The 25,804-nt window shown below is 38.5% G+C and overlaps 2 protein-coding genes across 3 annotated transcripts in view; both read right to left on the bottom strand.

Annotated features, from left to right (window-relative positions):
* LOC119020552 (tubby-related protein 1-like) lies at window positions 1-7,083 on the bottom strand. 2 transcript variants are annotated; one of them, XM_037099943.1, is made up of 11 exons: window positions 6,957-7,083; window positions 4,922-4,954; window positions 4,211-4,336; window positions 3,865-4,005; window positions 3,701-3,783; window positions 3,433-3,597; window positions 3,116-3,228; window positions 2,887-2,995; window positions 2,669-2,767; window positions 1,928-2,099; window positions 1-1,032 (listed from the first exon to the last, which is right to left on the bottom strand). In XM_037099943.1, the coding sequence occupies exons 3-11, from the start codon at window positions 4,254-4,256 to the stop codon at window positions 899-901; spliced, it is 1,062 nt and encodes a 353-aa protein (XP_036955838.1). In that variant the 5' UTR covers window positions 4,257-4,336; window positions 4,922-4,954; window positions 6,957-7,083; the 3' UTR covers window positions 1-898. The 2 variants fall into 2 exon arrangements, with proteins under 2 accessions (XP_036955838.1, XP_036955836.1); XM_037099941.1 differs by lacking the exon at window positions 4,922-4,954 and having other exon boundaries at window positions 3,433-3,596; window positions 3,700-3,783; window positions 6,957-7,082.
* The window catches only part of LOC119020661 (FK506-binding protein 4-like), a 27,424-nt gene continuing 8,692 nt past the window's right edge, over window positions 7,073-25,804 (bottom strand). Inside the window, exons 3-7 of the mRNA XM_037100154.1 lie at window positions 11,146-11,194; window positions 10,374-10,422; window positions 7,404-7,536; window positions 7,220-7,274; window positions 7,073-7,088 (exon numbers count right to left, since the gene is read on the bottom strand). Coding sequence (XP_036956049.1) covers window positions 7,073-7,088; window positions 7,220-7,274; window positions 7,404-7,536; window positions 10,374-10,422; window positions 11,146-11,192 — 300 coding nt within the window. The 5' untranslated portion in view covers window positions 11,193-11,194. The remainder of the gene's footprint in view (window positions 7,089-7,219; window positions 7,275-7,403; window positions 7,537-10,373; window positions 10,423-11,145; window positions 11,195-25,804) is intronic.

Below are 25,804 nucleotides of genomic sequence, written 5' to 3' on the forward strand. Positions count from 1 at the left end.
GAAATTCATCCATGTGCTTTATTAAATAACAATATTACAACAAGCCTAGAAATGCATCAAAGGCAGTGTTCAGAAAAATAGATGAATTTCACAAAATGTTAAACCCCAAAAAAAGAAATATAGAAAAAAAAACCTACAGGAGCTCAAATCAGAACCAGTCAGCTGAGATAAGCAGGGAAATAAAACTTATCAAATATTTTGTCAAAACGTGACACTTGAACACTGGGTACATTTCTATAACAAAACACTACACGTCTAAATCGAAGAGTGTTACTGAAGTAACTAACATATAGACAGTGTGTTGTACGAGTCTGTCATTTTGTGAGAGAAATCGTGTTGTTTAGAGTCATAATATCTCTAAATTCTTTGCAGTATGACATAGTTCTTGGGTTGTTTGCATTTCTCACATCTGACGAAAGAGGTTTGTGACCTGTTGGTATTTTAGCAATACAAAGTCAACATATAGACACAGACACAGTTTAGCATCTTTTATAATGTGAGTATAATCTTAAAACACCTACATCGTCGAGGTGTACACATAATCCTCTGAAAAAAATCCACAACTCTTCAGTCAATGGAGGACTTTAACGTAATGTGTGTCTGTCTGTGATTCACAGTAATTCACTGATACAAAAACAAGGAGTCTGTCCTGTGACATACCATGCGAGATAAGACGATAATATGAAACCAATTATGTTTCTTACACCTGGAATGAGCCACACGCCCATGAAGATATCGCATACCAGCAGTTACTGTCTCATTAAAGGATGCACCGTTTGTTATCAGTGCAGTTCACAGGAAGCATTGAGGGAGAGTCCAAAGACGTGAGTTGTTCGGATATGAGTGTGGGCGTGTTGCATACTGGTTTCAGTTGAGCGGACGAGTGCGGATCTGTCTGTTATTCACATGCGATTTTACCATCGAAGCTGGAGAGCGCGATGGCGAAGGCCTGTATGGCACACATCGGGTAGTTGAAGTCCAGCGTGAAAATGTCATCGGCTATTCTGCCAAACTGCATCACGATGTAGTCCACTGAAAAAACAAGGAACTGTTAATATAGATAGGTGGGTAGGTATATAGATCGATCTTGTATATACATTACCAACATTTAATCTATTAACATATTATTCAGTAATGAAAAGCAAGCTGTGTTGGCAAGCTAACATGCTCAAATTGACAATGCTAACATGCTGGTGTTGAGCAGTCATTGCTGAGCCTCAGTAACTAGCTTGTTAGCATGCTACTATAACTAGAACAAAGCAAATAGTACAGCTGAGGCTGATGGGTGTGTTCTTGGGTATTCACTCATAATCCAAAGTATTAATCCTACAAATTGATTTGTTGACGTAACGATGGCACGAACAGCAACTTATTTTTCTTGCAGCTTTCAGTCAGTCACTTACTATTTCTAATAATGTCTAAATTTCATGTGAATTGACAAAAGCAGTACAGCGGTTTTCGCATACTCAGCATACCAGAAATAAGCTGTGAGCAGTATGGATGTAATTGTTGACACTGTGCATGACAGAGGATTCTGGGATGCCAGATTTTGTCTATTAGTCATCTGATGGTTGGTTACATGACATGAATCAACAAGTCAAAATATCCACAGCTGGAGGTAATGTTTTTTTTTTTTTTTATCAGCTAGTAAACTCACACAGGAGGGTCAGGATCCAACAAACCATGACTAGTATAATACCTGTGACCTAACACAAATTATATGTATATAACTAAGAATTATGCAAATAATGTTAAATTTTCTTTTTTTATTGATGTTTGACCTATGTCAAATATATGGATAATGTATATGATAATGTATTACATAAACTATAGATAGATAGATAGATAGATAGATAGATAGATAGATAGATAGATAGATAGATAGATAGATAGATAGATAGATAGATAGATAGGTGACAGTACTCACAGTCTTTGCTATGGACTATCTGGAAGTTCTTGATGGAGGCCTGGGTGACCCTGCCGTTAAAGTTGAGCACATGAGACGCTGTTTCCTCGTTCCACACAGGCGTCTTGTTGTGAAGCTCGATCATATTGTCCATCCTTCTATTCTGGTGTCTTATCAACAAGCCGTCACAATCCTGCGGAGATTTGGGAAAACAAAAGTCAGAAAACGGCACTAAGAGTAATATGACTTGACATTTTGGCTTTGTGTTTCTCTCGTGAAAAACTTAGCATGAATCAAGATGTGAGCAGTTCGGATTTCACTCGTTGACATTGTGAATGGCAGGGGATTCTGCAGACGCCTGATTTAGCTCATTAGTTATCTAATGGTTTAACCACCAAGTCAGAATATCCACAGGAGGTGCCTACATGATAATCCCAATTATTCAATCTTCCTCCGCAAGAAGGGTTTGCTCAAAATCATCTATCACAACTCACAGTTGAAAACATGTTCTTTGTGATCTGGATGAACTGACCCTTTAATAACACAGGACAGAATAGTGATAAAGAAAGTAAAGAATAATAGTTTTGTGCTGATAAACAATAATCTCAAACACATGAACTGTATGCATAAATTGACAAATTAAGACCGGATGTTCTATTAAAATGGATTGCTCCTAGTGACCTGGGCAGTTCAAAATTCTATTCATTTGCACTCTTTATACTAAAAGCAATGAAAATAAAGTAAAAAATCAAGTGATCTTACACTTCTTGGTCTGAAAGGTACACGCTCGTTGTCCTTACTCATTCCTGGAATGATGACCGTCATCCTCCTGGGCCCTTTCATCCCAAGGACATTTGTTTCCTGGTTTCAGGAATGAGTAAAATCAGAAATTGGAACAATTCTTTTGATCAAATGTTCCCAAAAACAGAATTCATATAATACATTGTAGATCATTTCTGATGAGCTGTCTCATAACTTACATAGATGATGCCTGCTAACTCCTGCCGTGCATTAGACAAGTCTGGTAGAGCTCTATCTGGATTCAGAGCATTGTCGAATACGGTGAACTTAGTTCCCATTAAATTGGACCTAGACAAAACATAACAGAGTTAAAAACAACTCGCAGTAAAGGAATTCTTGGCAGGTTTTAGACATTTTGTATGCTGCTGTTCAATCAGTGAATGAACGATCTTCTGAAGTGCAGTGTACCTCAACTTTCCCACAAAATTCTCTCCACCTCTTGATAAATCTGTGGCATCAATGGAGATGAGGTAATTTGAAGTTGCGCTTTTTTTCCGTTTCCTCCCGGCCAACAGGAACGTCTACAGATAAAGAAAGACAACCAGCACTAATAGATGAAAGAGATATAATGTGATCTCATGAAATGTCTTAAATCTAAACATTATTTCGTGTTTAAAGATGTATTTGTTTACGTGCTTAAATCTGGCCACTTGTTGACACATGGACATAAATATCTGCTCAAATCCAAACTATAAATCAAACTTTGTTGAAGATAAACCACTGACCTTTTTTTCGTTGTCGAGATGAAGGTAATACGTCGGATACAGGCTCTTGTCCATCCCTCTCTGGTCTCGAGTCACTCTGCATTTGACCGTCACGCCCTGCGGAGCTGGCTGCATCACGAACTTCTCCAGGTCATCAAACTCGATCTCAGGTGATGGAGATCTCTCCTGGGAATGATGCATAAATAAGACTGTTAATTATCTAGTACTCAAATTAAACTTTGTCTCAAATGCCTTTATTTTTCATAGTGAACTGTGAGATTTGATTTACCTTTTTTTTCTTCCCTTTGCCCTTTTTCTTCTTTGATTTTTCTTCTTTTTCTGACTCAGAATCATCACTCTGTTCTGCCTTTGCTGAAGCACACAAAAAGTAATTGTGAGAAACTTTTCAGTGTTCAAAAAAGAGGATAGAGGATAAGTTACTGATGAACCTGCCTTTCTTTTTTGTCTTCTTGTCTTTGTCCTTGTCCTTGTCTCCTGATGTTTGAAACAAGGATGCTGAGCTGGCTGTGGCTTTCTTTTTTGATTTGGTTGACTTTGTCTCCTCTTCACTGTCGTCACTCTCTGATTTGGCAGCTGCTCAGGACACAGATGTGAAGAATTGCGATAGAATTTCTTTTTTGTAGGAGCTCTTACTACACACTTGTAAGTGTTAACTGACGTAAAAAGAAATGCACGCTATACTGTAAAGTCAAAAAATATGCCAGGTCTAATTCTTAATAACTGCTTTGGAAAGGGCAATAAAGTTTTGAGCTGTGTCACTCCATCAAAACATAATCACCTTTCTTCTTGCTCTTTGAGTCTTTGTCTCCGCTTATCTGGAACATTGAAGCTGGTTCTTTCTTCTTGTCCTTCTCCTTTGTCTTGTCCTTTGACTTTTTTTCCTTTCCATCTGAATCTTTGTCCTCTGAGAAATGAGAAATTAGCAAAAATTTAAAAAATGTTAATGTTATCAATGAATCCATTATAACAAACTAGATACCCTGTCAGCGCAGGATGAACAATCTAATCTTTTATTCAAGGGCAAATAATTTACATTTCATTCCAATGTATTAGACAGTGGACTTAGAGAAGTGTGGAGGGAGTGCATAACATTCCCAATTTGTAAACAATCAGCAAGCATAGTTTTTGGCTGGGACAGATGAAGCAATCCTGATTTTGTGTCAGCTCAGTCTGACATTTGCTCTCGCTGTTTCTTCCAGCTGTTCCGTCAAATTCTGAGCACTTAAGGACTCAGAGGAACTTAGTCTTGTAGTCTTATAGTCTTATATTTACTCTTATATTAAACTCAGGTTTTTATTTTGGTCATATCTTTTACAGTTAATATGTTTTAGACCAAGGTAAAAGCAGATGAAACCTATTCAGGCTCACATTTTGTGCAGATATTTGTTGTGCTCTCAGTCGAGGTTCACAAGCAGGGAAACAAACTGCCAAAAACACAAGTAAATAACTTGGAAAAATCAAAGCAAGAGATGCCAAATTCTTCACTTACATCTTGTGGCACAAGTCTTGTGTCCCCAGCACCCTGATTACAAACAAAAGCACGTAGTCTTAGCACTTTGCTTAGGTAAGGCACTTGAAGTGAAATTTAATTCTTAAAATATGTCTACTCACTGGTAAAAATGTTTTTTTTTTTGACTGGTAAGAATAAATGTAACTAATGTGACTAAAACACACTTTTTTATATAATAACAGTGACAGCCTGTTTCATACATTTTTACCCTCTTGGGTGCATCAGCAACAAGCGGCAAACACAACAATGAAATATCACTTTTGTCACATATAAAATCTTTGGCTTTAAGCTGACAGATAACCCACTCTGTTAACCAGCTATAGTTGCCAGATTTGTCTGTCTGCTGTTTGGTGTTGTTGCTGAAAACATCTGATTGCTGCAGAGAGCAGTAAGGGTGAATAAAAACAGTAAGTTGTGGGCCGGAAAAACAAAACAAAGACTGAAAATGCTGAAAAGTGTAGATAAGAAGGCAACAGTCTGGTGATAGTCACCTGTCGGTCCATCACTAACAGCAATCGTTTGTTAATAGATAATAGGCTTATCATATTCTATATATAATACCGTACATAATTAGGTGACAATATGTGCCAGAATTGAAAATTATTTTAAATTGCAAACTATAACAGTAATGTAGTAATGGTGCCCAAATCCAAACACATTTTCTTGACTTGAAATCTCGTTGCCAAATGTTTTTGTTCTTTGTCACACAAAAATTCTGCCCAGCTGCTAAACCCTGTCGAATGTGGCACAGTTAAACTCAAAATCAAACTTTGATGATAAAGTTTTGAACCTCTGAAAAACATTATAGATATGGAAAATCTTCTTTGAACAACTTACTGTATAACGACTCTACACATTAAATGCCTAAGGAAATAAAGAATATAATGAATTCACAAGCATGAAAATGTTGACCTTGTTCTGATATTGTACGAGAATAGTGATACCAGAAATAAGAACGTGTTGCCATAGCTACCATAAGGGAGGCTACTGATGTAATTAAATCCACTTCAGTGGTTACAGGAGGTGCAGGGATCCACAAACACAAGTCAGAGCAGGTATTCTTAAAATGACTGACAGCTGATCCGGGGTGGAGGAAGGTTAAGTTAAGCTCAGAGGCAAAAGTGCTGGAAATTATCCAATCACATTAACAGCAAAGCACAGCAACACTCTGGGCTATACCAGTAAATCAGTATTGAAGTGACGAAGAGCTCAATTACATCCATGCACTAACACTCACTTAATTTCTGCTCAAGTCAAGGGAATAATGAGCTACACACATCAGAAGTTGTTCCTTACCACACTGTTAAAGACAGCCTCATCATATTAACATGTTTGTTTCCAAAAGAGTATCCAATATGATACCAATAATAATAATAACAACAAGAACTCAAAATCACAGATATCAACATCATGGTGGGGTTACAGAAACAGTCAGGGGATCATTGAAGTCATTAGAATTCATCCTCTGGGGACCACAACTGTCTGTACTGCTTGATCCAGGAGGTATTTCAGGCTGAGCAATAATGGTGGACCAAGCGTCACTGCCTGAGGTTTACTGAGTCCTTCAAAGTCTTCAATTATTCTCACTTACTTAGCATGCTAGTTGGCTAATCAGCGTTTTCTAATTAGGGTTATAAAAAAAACTGAGAGTGTGTTTGACAGATTGGAAAAACAACCGTCAAGTGTCTGACATCATTTTCTCCAGACGGTTCTGGACGAACATTTCCACTTTAAAACGGTAAATTTTAGGTGTAATTAAAAAGATAATTGTCAGGATTTGACCTTTGTGGTCGTCTTAATTACAGTTTCCCCAGATGATTACTCAGGGGCAAGCTACTCACTTGATTGCTGTGTTCTGTTGCCCCTACTACCAAGTCACTGTTTCCACTAACTCACCATTACACAATAAAATCATTTAATCCACTTAACAACATTAGTCTGGACTTTTAAGTGTTGTTTAAATCAGACTGTTAATTCCTTGAGAAACTGTTTTCCTGCTTCTTGCCATACATACCTTTAGATTTAGATTTCTTTTCTTTGGCAGAACTTGCAGACGGAGAGCTGTCCTTTGTTGTCTTTTTCTTTGTCTTCTTTTTGGGGGTGTCCTCATCATCGTCATCATCGTCGTCGTCATCTGTACCCGAGTCTACAACGATGAAAAAACATTTATTAGAGATGGTTTCACACACCTCAGTTTAAACACACAATACTAACAATGTACCTTTCTTCTTTTTTGGAGCACTTTTGGTTTTCTTTTTAGGCTCTTTCTCCTTTTCCTTTTCTGGTTCTTCTTTATCTTTTTCTGGTTTCTTTTTCTTCACCTTCTTTCCATCTATAGTGTTGATAAGGAGAAAGTGGTTTAACCAATATGATCAGATCACAGGACAAGCATACAAATATATTGCCATTTCTCATCTGCTATTTTCATGGGAAATCTTACAATCTCTTCAGAGTTACTCACTTTGGACAGCTGTACTGTCCTCCTCTGATATATCTTCACTTTTCTTGGTCTTTGGTTTTTTGGGCTTGGCCTCTTTTCCGTTCAGCTTGGCCTCTGTGGTGCCATTCGCCTCCTCCTTCTTCTTTTTTACCTTCTACAGATTTTCTTTAAAGATACAGAGAAAAGATTATCTACACTGGACAAAATTAAGCAGGAGACATTTATATCAAAAAATAATCTTGGAATTCTTTGTAAAATAGCAGCATTAAAGATCTTCATCTGTAAAAACTCACCAGCACAAAGTCAGATGTGAAGCGAGGGGTAGAAGGGGAAAAAGAAGATTTGTATTGTTACTACTCGACTAAAGCTATAACATTGTCCTAGTTAGTATAAAATAGAGCTTGTTATTGTTATGTTCAATAGATCACACCAATTACATATAGAACATCTACATATCCGTGCAGTAAACGGTCATACTAATTTAATAACAAATACAGTGATAATTATGTTTAGATTCTAGCAAAGCTCCATGCTTGCACGTTGCTGATAGCACCTCATATTTATGGTTTTAGGTACAGGAAGTAGATGTAGAAATACTGCATGATGGAATAAAAAAAGCATACAATGGACATTGCAAAACTGCACTTTTTTGGAAGTTGAATAATCTATTGCTATTTTTGATAATACTCTTCTGTAACACACACACACAACACGTTTTGTAACTGTTTTATGTAACGGACTCAGGCCTCCTCCTGAGTGCTAATACACTTAAAACAAATACTTCACAAAAACCGTAAATCTCAAATACACTCTACATGATGCATATTAGAGGACACAAGACAGAAAGTATTCTAAAGTCAGTATAGTATAAGCTGTATTATCTGCATATTGTTTCTATGTGTACTATAAATCTTTATGACTCTCCAGTTTTCAGATTCTTTTGAAATTACCAGCAATATGAGCTTTCACATTGCTGGTTTACACACAAGCTTAAGTTTATGTCCAAAGGGGGCTCAAACCCCTGACCCTTATTCCTCCCATACAACATCTATGCATTTGTGATCATTTTGTTAAACAGAAGTTTTACATAAAATGTTTCTGTAAATAAAAAGAGAACCTTGTTGTTTTATTGCCAAAAATGTCATAAGAGTGACGACTCTAATGACTAAACCCTTTTACAAAGTGACAGGAACAGTGTGCGACTGTCCAAGTCACACAGAAGAAGGTCAGTACAACTGCGGCCAGCAGAGACAGTAAAGGTAATCCTATTAGACGTTGATCCTGTATGATGGAGGTCTATTTGTGTCCACAACTCACTGTAATCACAGCAGATTTGTCATAATGAATTGTTGTGTCATAGTTGTCGGGTCTAATTTTTACTCTCAATCCTAATGAGCATATTATTCTGTTCTAGTTTTCAATTGAACTGTTGAGAAACGGCAAACTTAAACATTTTCTTTAATCACAGTTCTTTTCTTTGTAAATTCTGTCCTTTCTTTACCCTAAAACTTTGAAAAATAACTATGTAGTCTCGCTGTTGCCACAGAACATTTTCATATGATTGGTTATCATCCTAATCAGAGCACATGTTTGGTAAATAATCTATATTTAGGGACCTTTTTGCATTGTTTGATATATTCTGGATGACAATATGCTGCCTGATTATTGCAACTCAATAATTTCCATTAATTATGCGGCAATCAACTTCAAAAGGAACAAATATTTTGACCTAGTTTCTGCATCTGACTGGTTTGAACAGTAAGAGACAGTTGATTGATTGATGATACACATGGTTATACAATCAAAAAAAAAAACCTTTCCAAATAATTAGAGCAAAGTATGAGGAAGGAACTGCTGTTGCACTGTCACTGTAAGCATTTTAGATGAATGGATTATTGTTTTCCATCCCTCACGCGTGCTTCTGCAGACGCACTGCTTAGCAGATGAGCTTTATACACAGGGACATCATCAAGTGAGATGCAAATAAATGACTCATATGCAGACGGTTAGTGTCATGCTGAAGCTGCCCAGAGGGATGCTCACAGTCCAGAGGCATGTCTGAATTGTGTCTCTCTTGATAAGATGTCTGTCGTGATTAACTACTTCCTGTGTACAGAGCAGTTACCTCACATGCGGGTCAGAGATTATTTTCTATGTTAGAATTCCTCTAAATGTCTTTGACTATTTAAATATTTAAATAACTAAAGTAGTCAACAGCAAGACAATAAAACATTTTTTTTTAAATCTCATGAATGCATTGCATCCAAACACTAAACTCTGTATGGACAAAGTATAAATATATATGTTGTATGACAACAGAAAAGTAAGAATTAAAGGTATAAAAGTAACCTTTGTTATCTCTTAGGTCTCACTCTCCAGATTGAGATTCATTGATTCATTACATGTTATCACTACACAGTTGAACACTGAAAAGTAATCTTATTTGAAAGTCAATAAAGAAATCCACAAAACCACTGCCCCACCCTTTTACCTTCTCTGCAGACATGGCTTGGCCTCCAACTTCAGCTCCACCACTGCTTCTCTTTAGAGGTTAGAAAATAAAAAAGCAGGCTTCCCAGCAGAGATAATGAAAGAGTGGGAAAGCCCTGTACTCACTGCGTCTCCATCAGCAAAAGTTGTTAATAGGATTTATGTGTAAAGCCATCTGCTCTGTGGAAACACGTCAATGGGAGAAACCAACAAAGGCTCAGGAGGAGGGAGAAGATTTGTTTACCATGGGTGCACACTGTCCGGAGATCTGAAACTCTTTTCTGCATCTGAGATACCTGAGATAACTCAGCTATCACAAGGTGCCTGTCCTTTCCCCCCCTACACACCTACTGAAGAATAGATCAGACTGCCAGCCATAGCTTTGGCTCAAGTCTAATATCTTCATTTACTGTTTCCAGCTTTCCATAGAATGGATTTTACTTCTTCTTCTTTTTTTTTTTCCTTTTTTTTTTTTAATTTAAGCTAAATGAAAAGATTTACCTGAGCCTGCAGTTGTTGGTCTGAAGCAGGTTCCTCTTCCTCTTGGATCCTGGGGCAAAACAACGACAGATGCAAGTTACTGATAAAATATAATGATATTAGTAAGCTGTTAATTATAATGGCAATTCCATCATTTACTCAGTCGTGTCATTTTTGTCAGCAAACATACTTAGGTAAGGCTTTTATTTTTCTATAGTAAATAATATGGATCACTGGCTCTTATATATGTCATCTGTAATAGGGCCGTAATGGTGATTTTCATTTTCTATCATTTGGTGTTTAAAATATACAGATGAAAAAAAGGCCATTCAAAATTTTTCAATTTAGCATATTCATATTTTAAATTCCAAACCCCCTACATAATTATCTATCTATCTATCTATCTATCTATCTATCTATCTATCTATCTATCTATCTATCTATCTATCTATCTATCTATCTATCGCTAATGTCTACAGTATTCATCCATCCATTTAAGAATGAAATATTTAAGCGTAGTCTTCATATTTTGCCTGCCAGTAGCCAACAAAACTTTACTGTCATTCTTACACTGACAGGTCACACAGGCTATGAGAATTGGGCCCATGTATGTCTGCCTGACAACAACGATTAAAGTGTTCCCTTGATACTTAATTGGTTTAGCACCACTTGGCTTCTACACGAGGAAATGTGTGTGTAGAAGCAGTTGAAAATATTCAAAAAACAAGAATGGCCTCACGAGAAAAAATCTGGGATTACACATATGCTTATTTGTATTACTGTGCTGACATACCTGTCCTGTGTCCAGGCCTCTTTTACAACGTGATTGTGGAGAGGCATGGCTGATGAGTGAAGAGGTTACATCCGGATTTTGGTATTAGTGAGCAAGCATGAGAAAGGGATTGTACTGACTGAAGGATATCCGATGTAAATCTCTGTATTTAAGCCTGTATGTAAAAGTATGAACATAAAACATACATAAAAACAATCTCACCAATTATGTAGGTGTATTTCTTGGCAGCAGTGTGATCACATCCGTCCAGTTTGTGAATCCCAACAAGGCTCCCTAAACATCCCGTAACCCACAGAGGGGTCACATGACCCGACTTCTAAGAGGATTTTTAACAAAGCAACAGGTCCCCTCGTCGACCACCACACAGCCATGAAGCTCGACCCTTCAACTGGGATTACTGTAATCAGCTATTCTCCATCTGTGAGCATTTCTAGGATGAATATGACAAAAACACGGTGGAGGATTGCGAGTAAAAGAAGTACGGCTTGCAGCAAAATTTGCAGAAAAGTGACAGTTTCTGGATGGACACGTTTGGTATGATTATAATTAAGGTGTGTGTAAATAAGCAAGAGTAAAGTGCCATCATCAAGGGCCGGAGAGGGAGGTTTTAGGCCAGAGGGGTAACTTGTTTAATTCAGGTATAATGGTAACAATAGTGAAAAATAAATGTTCCAAGGCTTTTCCTTGACAGCCACAGGTGATATGCCTTTCACGATATCATCTCTGTTTGCTCCAATGAGACAGCATGGTGGCCTGTATTTGACCTGGAGTGTGAGACAGTGTGAGCGTGAAGCAAGACGATGCTAAAAACTATGGCATGTGGACAACGGCAACAGAAAGACACAGAACAAAAATCAGACACAAAAGAACCACAAACAACTACAATGTCACACACAACTGCCACAGAGACACAGAACACATAAAAAGACAAAACTATCATAGAGACAGAGCACTGTTACAAAGAGACACAAAGCAACTACAGAAAGACCAAAGTAACTACATGGAGAACACAAAACAAATACAAAAACAGACATAAGTCAAACCAAAGGAACACAAAACTCTCACAAAGAGAAAGAAAACAAGTAAAAAAAATCATAAAACTTTCACAAAGACACACAACAAGGACAAAAAAATACAATTAAATGCAAAACTACCAGATAAAAGAGACTAAAAGACTATGACCAGACACTGCATCTCTTTCAATCTGGGCGTGCTCTCTGATAAAGGAGGCGTGGGGGGCATTTTATATGTCTGTGCCCAGGGGCTCCTTGTCTCATTATCCTTCCTTGACAAAGAAGTGTCAGCACAATGTATTACAAACAAAGTGTGATTTCCTCAGCCGGCCACCAGATGCTGCTGTACCCCAAGAGACAGGAAACAATACAAGAAGCAGCTGTGAGGCACTAGGGGGCACAAGGTACTGTAACAAACATATTTTTGAAAAATTACTGTCTAAAAAATGTAGTTATCCATTGTAAAGGGTCTAAAGCCTCAAACTCCATTTCACTCTTGTCTGGTTGTGGTCCCAGAGCTCACAAGAGGAGCTGGGAGCAGAGTAGAAACAGCTGAAGTGAACAATAGTACATGTGATAGGAAATAAAGAAGGAAAAATAATGTGTTTTGTAGTTTTATAAGGCCAGACTCTTTGTCTCTCCCCATCACAGTGCGGCTCAGGCTGTCCAGTCTGCTGACTGTTGAAAAGGGTCTAGACTAATGGCTTTGCTGGCATTTCTGCAAACGCTTGACAGTAACATGGCAGTTGGCAGGCAGCCTAAGGAAGGCCAGCGACCTCAAGGGAGCAGTGAAGAAGCCATCGAGATCTTAAAGAGACAGAAACTACAGTGAGTTTCTCACCATACACCATTTCCAATCAATTTTCATGTCAGTTGTGTTTTATTACTGCAAGCGAGATGGTAAACATTGTTGAAGCAAGGAGAAGCAGCAGGAGCACACCAGAGAGGCTGTAAAACCAGCTCTTACTATACCAACAACTGTAACAACAAGCCAGAATGAAATGAAAACACATTAATCAAAGTTATGGTGAAACGGGAACCATTCAGAGCAGTTGTGCAAACACTAAGCCAGGAAGAATTATGTTAAATACATAAAGGTAGAGCTTCCAGTGGCAGTGAGCTGTGTTTGAGGAGGGGGTATGATGATGATATTTTAGTTCACCCACGGGTTCAGTGCTGAAACAGCACGTTGTTGAGGACGTGAACCCGTTGGCACTGTAAAGCCGGGTGAATCATCAACTCAGAGAGCGCTCGTATCTCAGGAAGGACAAACAATGAAGACGAAACAGGAAAATCTGGAGTAAATGAATCTATCCCCAAAGGAAGGATTGTTCGAGATAGGTGGAGGGGTAGAAAAGAAGACAATGGCAGGAGGTCTTGTCCATTCATTACAAATGGAAAGATGCTATTCAGGGGCAAAAATAGTCTCTTGGGTTGTTGATAAATTGAAACTCACAACCTCACGCCGTTGATTCAACAAGGTCACATCCTGGAAAATGGAGAGACGAGTTAACTATTATTAGATTCATATTGCTGGTGTGGAAAAAGTATTATTTTTGCCTGAGGGTGACGTCATAGGAAAGTGCTGTTATTAGATCAAAGGGGCAGCCATGTCAGCAAAGCTAAAATCAATAAAGTAAACAATTCTTGAATTTTTTTCAATTGCTCAGTTTAGGTTTGATTACATTAACATTATTCTGGAATATAGATATTAGCATGTTAGCTTCTTTTTTCCAAAGAGTTCCTTCCACAACTACGTTAAAGTCTGTGTAAACGTAATCAGTTTTATACGAAACAAATCCTCAGGGAACATAAGACAAAGCTGGAACAGAAGTTCCTCAGGAAGGCTCGAGCAGCCATGTGCCAAATCTAGAACACTCCCTCACCTACTCTCTTCCTTGATAATAAAATCTTCCAAAGCAGGATACCAGGGGATCTTATTATGACTATACGACACAAAGAGCCCTTATTGACCCATAAGAGAGAATAACTGGAGGAGAGGCCATCGAAATAAACGAAGATGTGCACAAAGCAGTCAGTAGGAATGGTCTTACTGGATATTCCCAGTGGAGCGACATAGTCCCCAGCCACCGGCGCCACAGAAACCATTAAGGTAAATGCACTGTCACACACATGCACTCATGATATCAAACTGGCCATAGACAACTTTCTTGCTTGAACTTATTCTGAAATAAATACTGATTGCATAATGAAATGGCGGTGTAAAAATGATACCATCCACATATAAATTGGTTTCCTATAAATCTTGCTTGCACTATGATATTCAGTCGGCTACCAGGCTCGATTTCTCCAACTGAAATGAAGAAATTAGGGCACAAAGAATGTGCATCTGCCATTGTCATTGTTATCCTTGGTTGCTGTGCAGGTAATGGTGCGACAACTGGATTAACTGTGGAAGCTGATGGAGGAGGTAAGGAAGTCAAAGAGTGAGAGTAATAGAAACTGAGCTGTCATGTCAAAGTTTGCTTGCTAACTAATATGCATTTCCTCTTACTAGCGGGACTTCAGACATTTCAAAACTGGCATTCTTCCTGCTGGACCAATAAGTAACTAAATCCGCCGACTTATCAAAGGTGCTATTTGTAAGAAAAGTTGACCTGTTCTACAGTCCCAAAGTGTCAATTTTTGGGAATTATATAGTATCATTATTTGATGAGTTGGGAATGAGACTAAGAAATCAGCTTTTCTTAAACACAGCTTACACTGCTTTTTCATGAGACTGAGATCAGGATTCCTGGCCAAATTGAGTTCTCAGGATCTGTTTTGCTTTGGGCAGTAGCCCACTGTTAGGTATGTTGCTCACACTGAAAAGTTGAAAAGTTGTCTGTTTTGGCTTTGAGTGGATTCAGGACCAATGAACTGCACAATTGCAGACTGATAATCTGAGAACTCTAGTGGTATGTGGACTATTTTTGCACTATTTATTGTGTCAAACAGCTGGAAGAGCATGTTTTCACATATTTTCGTGTGTTTTTGGCAGCGTGCTGCATATACAGTATGCCAGTAACTGTGAAGACAACTGTGTTTTTACAACCTCTGAGAAAAAGCAGTTGTCATAATTTTCACAGCTTACAGTAGGTTATATGAACTTTACACCCTTCACATTAGTGTAGGTAACTGTGTGAGGGTTCAATGTGTTTCTCAAGTACAATAACAGTAGTTCACAATGGCACAGCTTTAAGTCGTGCATGGAATTAAGATTTCAGTTTTTTGCTGTATGTGGAAACATATCTCAGATAACTGTGTCCTCCATGTAAAACCTGCACACAGAGGCTTTACAATAAAACAAGGATACTGTAAGAGGGAGAGCTTTACTTGAATGTACTTTTGTGCACTTTCTATTATTAAGTGCATTATTCTTTAAAACAATTCAGAGTAAATGTTGCAGGAATACAACATTGCAAGAGAAGCAAAAAAACACTGAAGGGTAGATAAGAATTCTTGAGCCTCTCTCAAAGCAGCCAGAACCTTGTGTGAACTGTAACATAAGCAGCGCTGAGCCTCGTGAGAGCTTGACACACATCTGAAATGGAGGACAAAGTATCCAGGAAATAGTGCTGTTGCTTGCATTTCCTATTCTCTGGGTGTCTGTGATACAGACCAGCTTCTCCGGAGCGATCCAGTCTACCGTGGATGTCTAACAGATGAACAGCTGCCTTAATGACTGAGCTGGCTCAAGCTGGCATTACCCTGAGAGCAGAGAGTAAAAGTCCTGAGAGCGGTCACTGAGAGAGAGAGAGAGGGAAAGAGAGAGAGAGGGTGGTGGGAGAGAGAGCGCAAAGAGCCAGCACTCTCCTTGGAGACTTGTCCCCTCCGTTTTTCTGAAACAGGCAGTGCTCTTTTGAAACTGTGCCAATGGAGGCTGGCCCAAGCATTTGCAGCTGAAACTTTTACAAGCTCGGTGTTCGCGAGCAGGAAGAGAAAGACAGAGTTAAGTTTTGCACAGGGAGTTTGCAGCTTCTCTTCCTCGACCTGCCTGAGGTTTCAGCACAGTGATTCATGCTTGCTTTTTTTTGATCATTTACACTACAAATTCTTCAAGAATACAAACAGAAATGATCTGGAGAGACTGCATGGAGAGAGAAAGGATTTTAAGTATATGTATGGAGATAATTGCTTAAAAGAATGAAGAGTCTGTGACGTCACACAGAAGGCTGCCTTGGATACTGCCTGAGGAAAGATACTGATGTCTGTGGCACTCTGTGGTCGTGGACCCATTCGAAAATTAAAACGCCCCATTCAAGACTTGCACATTGGATTATTTTAGTGTGTTTAGTTTCTTGGTGATGGTCCACGGGAAACATTATTTTTGGATTTACATGTTCCCAGAGACTGACCCTTCCCCTTGCCCTTATTTGCGTGTTAGGGCTCCATGACACATTCTGTTACATGAGGATGTATTGTGGTAAACATCCCAGACCACTCGTTTGGTTTGTTATGTTAACAGTAAACATGGCTTTCCGCTCAAGTACAATAAAAATGAAATCAGAGCGTCGGCGGTTACCATGTTCTTCTACAGACTTTGCAACAGATCTGAAATAAAACACAGGCAGGTGCAGAACAACTAAAGACGTGCAGAGTGACTACCGAAAATGGGAACCGTGAGGCATGTACTACCCGGGAATGATGCCAACTGCTGACAAAAGGTTTTACTGCACGGCTCTGGGACAAGCCTTTAACTCATTTGCTCTGAAATGCTTCATGAATATCTGGCACTGAATTGTTTGGCCAACTGAAGATAAATCTGTCAAACCCTCTGGCTTTGTTACAAGACAACATGTAAGTACCAAGCTTATTTCTCCGTCTGTCTCTCTCTGTTTCATTCGCCACTCTCAGCCCTTAATCCTACAGTCAAGTGAGATGTCTATTTGATGACATATAATCTACAGTTCACAGTCACAGAGTTGACTTGCCACACAAACACAAAACAACATCGGTCCACTTTTATGCATATTCCAGGTGGATTTCGTATCTTCAGTGGGAGTGTGTACGCACAATTTGTGACTTCATGATTTCTTTTCCTGCCTCTCTTTCTCCTCACTGTTTCTCCCTCTTGGCAGCAGGGCAAAAGTGGGCAGGGAGAGAGGAGGGCATGGCCCAGAAACTGCTCTCAAGCCCCAGCCCCTGTTCAAGTGGGGTTGCTCGCTGGTACACTACTCAGCCTTTCCCTTGTCTTGCAGGCGAAAGAGAGGGATGTGGAAATGCATTCTTGTCTCATTTCTAACCCACTTTTTTTTTTTTTTTTCCCTTTTACGCCGCCACCATGGCCTAATTCTCTGCGGGTGAACACTAGCCTGACCTGTACAAAAAAACTCACCTCCAGGTATTTCTCATTTTTGATTCTGCCTTTGTTTGGGCCTCGATATTCCTCTTTGTACTGAAGTCTCATTTCTGTTGCACTTTTTACAGTTCTTTTTCTGTCACCTTCCACACTGTACACGTGTCTGCTTTGCCTGCATCGAACACAATGTCGAAATCGCCACCATTACTGCTCGGTTGAGACACAACGGGAGTTTGTTTTAAATAATGTTGTTTCCTGGATTAAATGCATTAAAAGATAATTACCATCGCATTTGTGTATAGTTAGTGTAATGAGCAGTCTGTTTACATAGTACAGTTCAATAAACCACATGCCCCGAGTAAAAAGACATTGAAGTGGTTGTGTTACTGCCTCTTAAAGTACAAGACTCTAATAAAAAACAACATAAGTATAATTTATAGTCGGAGCCTAAAGACACTATAACTCCAGCAGCTTGAACAAACAAAATTTCACCCCATCAAAAGTGATTATTTCCTCAAATTTCCTCAACCAGGATATTATCAGGGATAAAAGGCATTTATAACGGTTTTCACGAAACATTTTGGTTTCTGAGTTGCGGTGTTGCTACGTGGGTGCGACAAACGAAAGGCAAAATAAAATACTCTTCAGGTGTACGCTGGCTACTGTTCACCAGGTATTTTAACACAAAATGAAGAAGAACATTCAAAATAATATGTTGTTTTCTATATCATACAGGAAAATCACTTACTTTCCTTAAGTGCTTTTGAATGCTGCTGTTTGATAGACCTGTTCACAAACCAGTATGAACCAGATCCCTCTGTTGGAAGCATTGTTCTATACATGAAGGGGCTTGTATTGCAAGATTGCAGGGTCTCAGTTTCAGATCAAGCATTTTTGAGTTATTTGTGTTTGTTTTGTAACCACACGAAGCGCAAAAGACATAAATACAATTGGTTTAATACACAATTTTTACAGATTTTACTCTAAATAATCTGACCTACAATCTGACTTTGTAAACGTTTTGTCACATGCTACGTGGTATGTAGTTGTGAGTGTTTTTTGTTTGCACACAGTCCATTCAGCTTTTGTGTTCGAGTATGTGATAACGACAGATTATGGCATACTGTACTGTGCAGATAGGGCGAATGAAGAAAAGAAGGTGGAGGGTGCAGGGCGAATGAGCAGACCGAGAGTAATTGAACTTATTTCCTCCTCCCCCACACTTATCCTCAGATGAACTCGCTGTGCTGCTTGATGACATGTTGTTTGGAAAGCCATATCCTCAGCTATTTGCGTTTCTCTCCTCCCCATGGTTGGAATGACTCTGTGGTGACCAGGATCAAAGTCTCCTTTTTTTTTGGCTGTTGTTTTTATCAGGTCATACTGCATACACACATTCAGCTCTTCCTGTTTGTTAGCAAAACTGTTTCATGGGCTATAAACAGCATTCGATTTGACTCTTTTGACTTGCAAAAAAAAAAAAACCCCTACCATTTACAGCTGTTCTGGTTTTGAGCAAAAGCCATGAGAGATCTGTCTTGAGAATAACATCTGGAAGGTCCAGATGTTCCCCCAGTGTCCTCACATTTGTTTTAACCTGTGTGGAATATTAGATTGGCAGGTTTCCCGTGACAGGATATAGCGCCACGTATGACAATAGCTTACTGAACTAACTTTCAGACAGACTTTGTGATCGTCTAACTTTCAGCCTCTCTTTGTACTGAGTAACTTTTATTATGATGAACCATGAAGCACTTGCAAAGACCCCCCCAGTCTCTTATGAATGTCATTGTGTGTACAGCAAAGATCCATCCTTCATTCTTTACTGGGTGGTTAATACAGAAGAATATAGATACGGCACACAAGCAGAGAGACAGGACACATCCACAGCCCCTAACGAAATACGCACCACAAAGCACCATCTTCAAGCCTCGTGACTCCAATAAACAACATGAAATAAACAACCCACAATAAAGAACTTCAAACACTTCACCAAAGATGAAAATGTTTAAAAGAACAAGTCATCCACTCTAACCTTTAGAGTGCTGTAAAAAGGTATATTATCCAAAATCATCAATATCTGTATCAGAATGCTTTAAAAATTGATTTTTGTTGCCCTTTGGGTACATTGTTCTTGATCAACATACTATGAAATCAGTGTTAATAACATAATTATTAATCATTAAGTTATGTTAGTAACAATTTGTTCTCCAGGTGTAATAAAACATATTTCTTTGGCAAAGACCAGGAGAAATGCCACATGATCAGGATTTTACTAATTTTGACAGTGAAGATAGCGATGTTAAATTGAATCATCTACAATAATCATGAATTAAATTATACATAACATATACTACATACAGACACAGCACTAGTACTGTAAAACAATACTTAATACCTCTTTTGATTACAGGGCAAAAGAAAAAAAAGTTCTACGCACCCAATTTTATTGTTTGGTACAGTAACTCCCCAGTTTGGGGTACCAATCCCCACAGTGGGATGGAAGAATAATCTAATGGGTCACAAATGATTACTGGGGCAGTAAATGAGAAAAAAATTAATTCTGCAACACAAAATTAAGTTTATTTTTCTAACTTTAATATTTTTGTCATTGCTTGTGTATTACTGCATAGTTTTATCCAAAATTAGACAAACTGAGAAAGGAAATTCCCTTATTGAGTGCACTCACAGGTTGCATTGCCAAGTATAATTTTAATCTTGTTAATGCGTCAGCAATCTGGGACCAATAGCAAATGTTTCTGGGCTTCCAGTGTAGCCAGCAGTTGTCTGTATAAAGGATAACTTATAACCAGGCCAAGACCTCCTCCTCCAATGGCCAATCGTTGTTTACAGTTAGCAACTTAAGACATGAGAATGAAGTTGAGAAACAACTAATCTCTTTAAACAGACATCTTTATGTGAATGCAGATCTATTTTAAAAATCTAATAAAAAAAGTGTATTTTTTCTTTTCTTCAAAGGATAACCGATGGGTTGTGAGACTGCATTTCAGCTAATTTATTCCACCTATTTGCTCTCCACACAGACTGTTTACTTGCATGCAACCAAAGCCAGCTGAAGTGTGATAGATCAATACTTGGTCTACAAATGGACTACAAACAGAAACTAGAGCACTTCCAACACACTAATCTTGTCCCTTATATGCAGATATTATATCTCTTTAACAGTGCCACAAGCCAAAAAAAGAGCTTGTGGGCCACCAAACTATATGACTACTTTGGCAGTTTTTTCCCTCAAAAAAAAAAAACAACAAAACAAAACCCTCAAGCTTCTAAGACTTACAGTAAGGTCTGAGGGCTCATCAAATACTAAATAATAATAATAACAAAATGTGTTTGGGAAAAAAATACAATAAAAAGATAAAAGCAAGTAAAAATGAACATGCCAAGAAATAAACAAAAGGAACTTCAACAATATAAGTGACTTTGTGTGGATGATATTTTCTTTAAAAAAATCCTAAAAATGGAATATTTAAAATGAAATCAACAAAGTGTTGAATGTGATTTGACAGTTGCAACAGCTCAGTTTCAACAGGGATAACATTGTCAGTCATTATGCTGATTAGGTTTACACATTAAAAATCAGTGGTCAGAATTGCCCCTCTGGAATCAATTTGCAAGTGCTTTTTGAGAGAAAATATGGAGGATAGCTCAGTTATTTGATGCTCCATTGAAACGAAAATAAATTTGGAAATTGTGCTCTAAATAAAGATGTCAAGACAGTTACTGACAGTAAAGATGTGGCAGACTGGGTTGGCTTGCCAGATGGACATAAAGTCGCGCTGACCTGAGTTTATTAAACAGGATGCATCACAGATGATGAGATTCAGCTGAAACCTCAGGCTCATCCAAAACATAACCACTTGCCCAACATATGGACAGAGTCTGCTTATGGAACAATGGACCTTTCTGTGGACGTGTGAACACCTAGCTCACGCAGCATGAACACTACACTGAGCATCTGGCAGCAAGCTATGCCACCATACCTTATTGTGTGGTATCATACCCCCTTTCTGACATGGCATCCTCTCATTGCTTGGCTGCCAATACTCTCCTCCCCCCTCAGTGGTAGGTTCTGCCATGCTGCATCCACGACATCACCCCCTTTTTGTCTCATTGAGATTCAGCTTGGCACGCAGACAATGCCCTTTTCTTGGCACCAAATATTGGAGAGAGCCGCATAAGAGAACCAACCTCAGTCTTTTCCCTCACAGTCGTCCCCCGTATTCCGCCGATCATCATGGACCAACGCCAACTTGTAATGGGTATTTGTTGTGTCGTCGTCTTCTAAATTCTGAGTTTATTCCGCGATAATAATATCTTAAGTAAAATGTTTACTATTGTGAGACGGAGGCTCTAGGCATCTCTATCTGAAGCAACAATGACTCGTGTCAGTGATATGTTGATTGCTCTTGCGTTCAGTGAGTCTAAAATGAAGGTAATGGTTTCATATTTCCATTCCATCGTTATACTCTGCAACAAAGCAGCCATTTTCCTATTATCAGCAGCTTGGGCATAGCTGTGAAAGTCAAACCACCACTTCCGGTTGTAAAAAAAAAAAAAAAGAAGAAAAACAGAGAGCAAGAAACATTTCCTTTAGTTTGTGGTTGCAAACGTACCAATTAACTCATATGGACTTGTAAAGGAAGTGCTAGTTGATTTACAGAAGTTGATGCACAATCACGAACGGGACATTTTGTAACAATTAAGGTAAGAGAGACTAAAAAAATTCAAGTAGTAGCACCAGTGTGTATGTCTTACTGGCCTGTAGTTGAGAAATCTATTCTGCCTGTGAATTACCACTTCTGTATAAAGTTATGGTAGCTGTTCAGTGATCTTCATATATACTATGTCGGAAGGATGGTTGACTTTTTAAATATCAGGCTGTCAATTTAATGAAACACTGAATGTTTTATTTTAAAGAGGCTTCACCTCTAAATCTTAAATGCATACTCCTCTTACCTGGCTATTTATCCATCTAGATTGTTTTGGTGTGGGTTGGGGAGCTTTGGAGATATCTACTGGAGAGATGTCTGCCTTCTCACAAACAACTAACATCACAGTCAGGCTGAGCTGGAACCTCTGGTAACCCCCAAATCCACAAAAGTTCCCTAACCATAACCAAGTGAAGGCAAACAAAACTCCCAAGAGATAATCTGCGTAAATCTACAGTTACAGTCGTATTTGCTGCAGAAGAGGTCAGCATTCATTTTTACATCCTGCACTCTCACAAGCACAAGCTTCTCATCTACAATTAGATGCAGAAGGTCTGTGGATTATCTTGCAGTTATTTTATTTTATTTTTTAGCATTAAGCACCACAAACCAAGTTGACTGATGATAACGGTATATCATTAGATTAAATTACCAAAACATTAAGATGGATAAACAACACTGCAGGAAAGAGGAAAAAAATATGTAGCTCTTGATTTTGGAGTGAACTATTGTTAAGATGCAATTATTCTGAGAAACGGAGATGTGAGCCAAACGTTAGATGATGCAGTGTGGAGATGGTGGTGTGTGTTGACTGAACAGATCAAAAAGGGAACAGAATCTTGTTTGTTTTTTGTTTTTTTTACTTTTATTTTAGATATTATCTGGCTTTTACAGTGAAATGAAAGTAAAAAAAGCTACTTTTAAGTTGTATTGCTTCGTGTGGAGTAATTGTTAAGCTACTACAGTAAGTAGTAGTTTTAATAACTCTACATAGTTAAAAAGGTTCGGGTCCAGTCCATGACCCATCATCGCAACTCTTCTTAGAAATCCACACAACTTTTCTTGTATAAAAAGTTTAACCCACTTCTGTTTTCACTTGTTCCCCTCTGCCAGCCAGTTAGAAGAGTTTGATACCATTTGCCGTCTAATTAATTCAACATCTCAATTAAGGCCTCCCACTCTCTGATGCCCCTGTGCCTTTTCATTATGGCCCGATGAGCATGGCCTGGCACTGCAGCAGCACAGCCTGCCAAAACATTTCAATCACTGTCGGCATTAATTAGGCCAAAGAGGAATTCAGAATGTTAATGAACTGCCCAGCCGCTTTTCAGCGACCATGGTTCACATGCTAATTTATGCAAAGTGTCCTAGCTTTTGCATGGGTTGACCAGCGTTGTCTACCATAACAGTGTCTGGGCTCAGTCAGCTCATCCAAAGTATGGCTCTGTCGGGGCCCAGACAGCTCTGCCCAGCTTGTGTCCCAGACTCTAGTTGGCACAGTAAACAGACTCCTTTTCAATGGACTTGAAGTGGCTTTCACACTGAGCATAAAGGGCAATTTTCTGAAGTCAAACCATCAGCTCCTCTGTTAAAACTTCCCAAGCAACCCCAAAATCACTAGCAGTATTTCTTAACATGCATCTGTTAATCAGCTCCCTGAAATTATGAATGAGAAATTTCTTAAGCTAAAGTCAACAATGCAAATACTATTATTTGGGGGAAAAATAAAAACAGTCGAATTTAGGGATATTGAACGGAAAGAGGAGGCAGAAGCCAACAGGTTGCACCCCAGATGTTGTGTGCTGGCGCCAAACTCCATAAAATGGCCGTGGTACTGCCATTTTAAATGCTTTGTTCCTTTGCTTTACATTATGGTTGCAGAGACATAACGGACCACATCAGGGGCAAAGCTTGTTTTAACTGAATCTTTTTTATGCCTGTTCCAAAGCAAAGCTAGAAAGACCCAAACCAAGTTTAAGAGTAAAGCAGACCCTAATTTTTGGCACAGCTGCCCTTCATTACATGCCAATTTCCAAGGAAGTGATTTTTACCTTGCAGGATTACACAGATTACCACATGTTCTGTGGCGACAGAAGCGTATTTGCACTTCATTAAGAAAGTATTTCTTTGGCACTTTTCCAGCATGCTAATTTCCAGTGTGTCCATCACCTGTTGTTCTTAAGGGGTGGCAAAATACATCAATGCTGACCAATCAAAGTCTTCAGACACTGCATATCACTTACATACAGTAAACAAGGTAGCCGTGTCAGGTTGGTTGTAACCCTTAAGAACCAAGCCTTGATTTTACAACTCCAGCAACAATGTGGTGAGTCAAGTGAGGAAACTGCTCTCAGAGGGAAATTCCTGATAAAACTGTTACCAGACAACTTCATTCCATGGCAGGTGTTGAATTGTAATAATGTGGTTTAACAATAATGTGCAACATTGTGTAACAATATTTTTAGTGTGCATGTTTTCACCATCAATTTGGATATAATTTATTGATTTGATACAAAGAAATCACCATAAATCTTGAAATGTTTTAAGAGTTGCAGAAATGCTTTTGTTAAGTTTCCCTGTGAAGCCTCTAAACCTCTGAAGCTTGGCAACATATACACTATATATTGTTACTGTGATATGAATCAATATACCATCTGAGATTTCATTATATTGAGATATGACATTAAATTTGAATTTACCAGACTGTTCTACCTGTTCTAATACTTGCCTTTACTGGTGATAGTTTATCATAAATATCACTGTGTTAACATTTTGTACAGATAGATATCCCTACAATATTGCATTTTGTCTAAAAATAAATAAATAAATAAATAAATATATATATTTATTATTTATTTTGTAAGAGAATTTTAAAATATTGATATGTACATCATGCATTCGAATACCAGTAAAAAATATGATATTATTCTAAGGTCATACTTCCAATCTAGGCCTACATGCAGAACAAAATATATTTCGTTAACCACTGTTGGCTCCTGGTGATTCTAAAAATTAATTTATCCTTTCTTTATTTTTGTCTTGCAGCCTAACTGACAAGTTTCCACCTGTACCCGCACAAGTTTCTGTCCTTAAGGCTGAGGTAGTAGATTGAATAGTTGTGGGGTTTAGATCCTCCCTCTGAGATAACTATACAGTCTACTGTCTTTCCTGAGGAGACGGGTTGATCTGCTGAGATGCCGAAGCGTGAACATGAAGCTTCATGGATGAATTAATTAAGAGGCCTCAAGGACATTGCTGACACAACAAATACTTAATACATTTGATGGTGTCATAATGACACAGATAAACCATATGATATGGTTCATATTGACTGAGGTCTTGTTTTAAAGGATATTCATTGGTGCCCAGAGTTGAGCCTAGCAAGGTGAGGTAGTAGGTTGTATAGTTTGTGGGATGGAGTCAATCCTACTCAGGTGATAACTATACAGTCTATTACCTTCCTTGAGAGGTACAATGAGTGCTTGGAACAAAGCTCACTCACACTGGACGAGTGGTAAAGGAGCCACTCTAGTGCCATCTTGTGGCCAAAGACTATTATCGCTTTGGAAATTTTTAAGATATTGGACTTGGACTGTGTGTATTTGGGGCCG

The sequence above is a fragment of the Acanthopagrus latus genome, chromosome 6, assembly GCF_904848185.1.
Source record: "Acanthopagrus latus isolate v.2019 chromosome 6, fAcaLat1.1, whole genome shotgun sequence".
NCBI lineage: Eukaryota > Metazoa > Chordata > Actinopteri > Spariformes > Sparidae > Acanthopagrus > Acanthopagrus latus.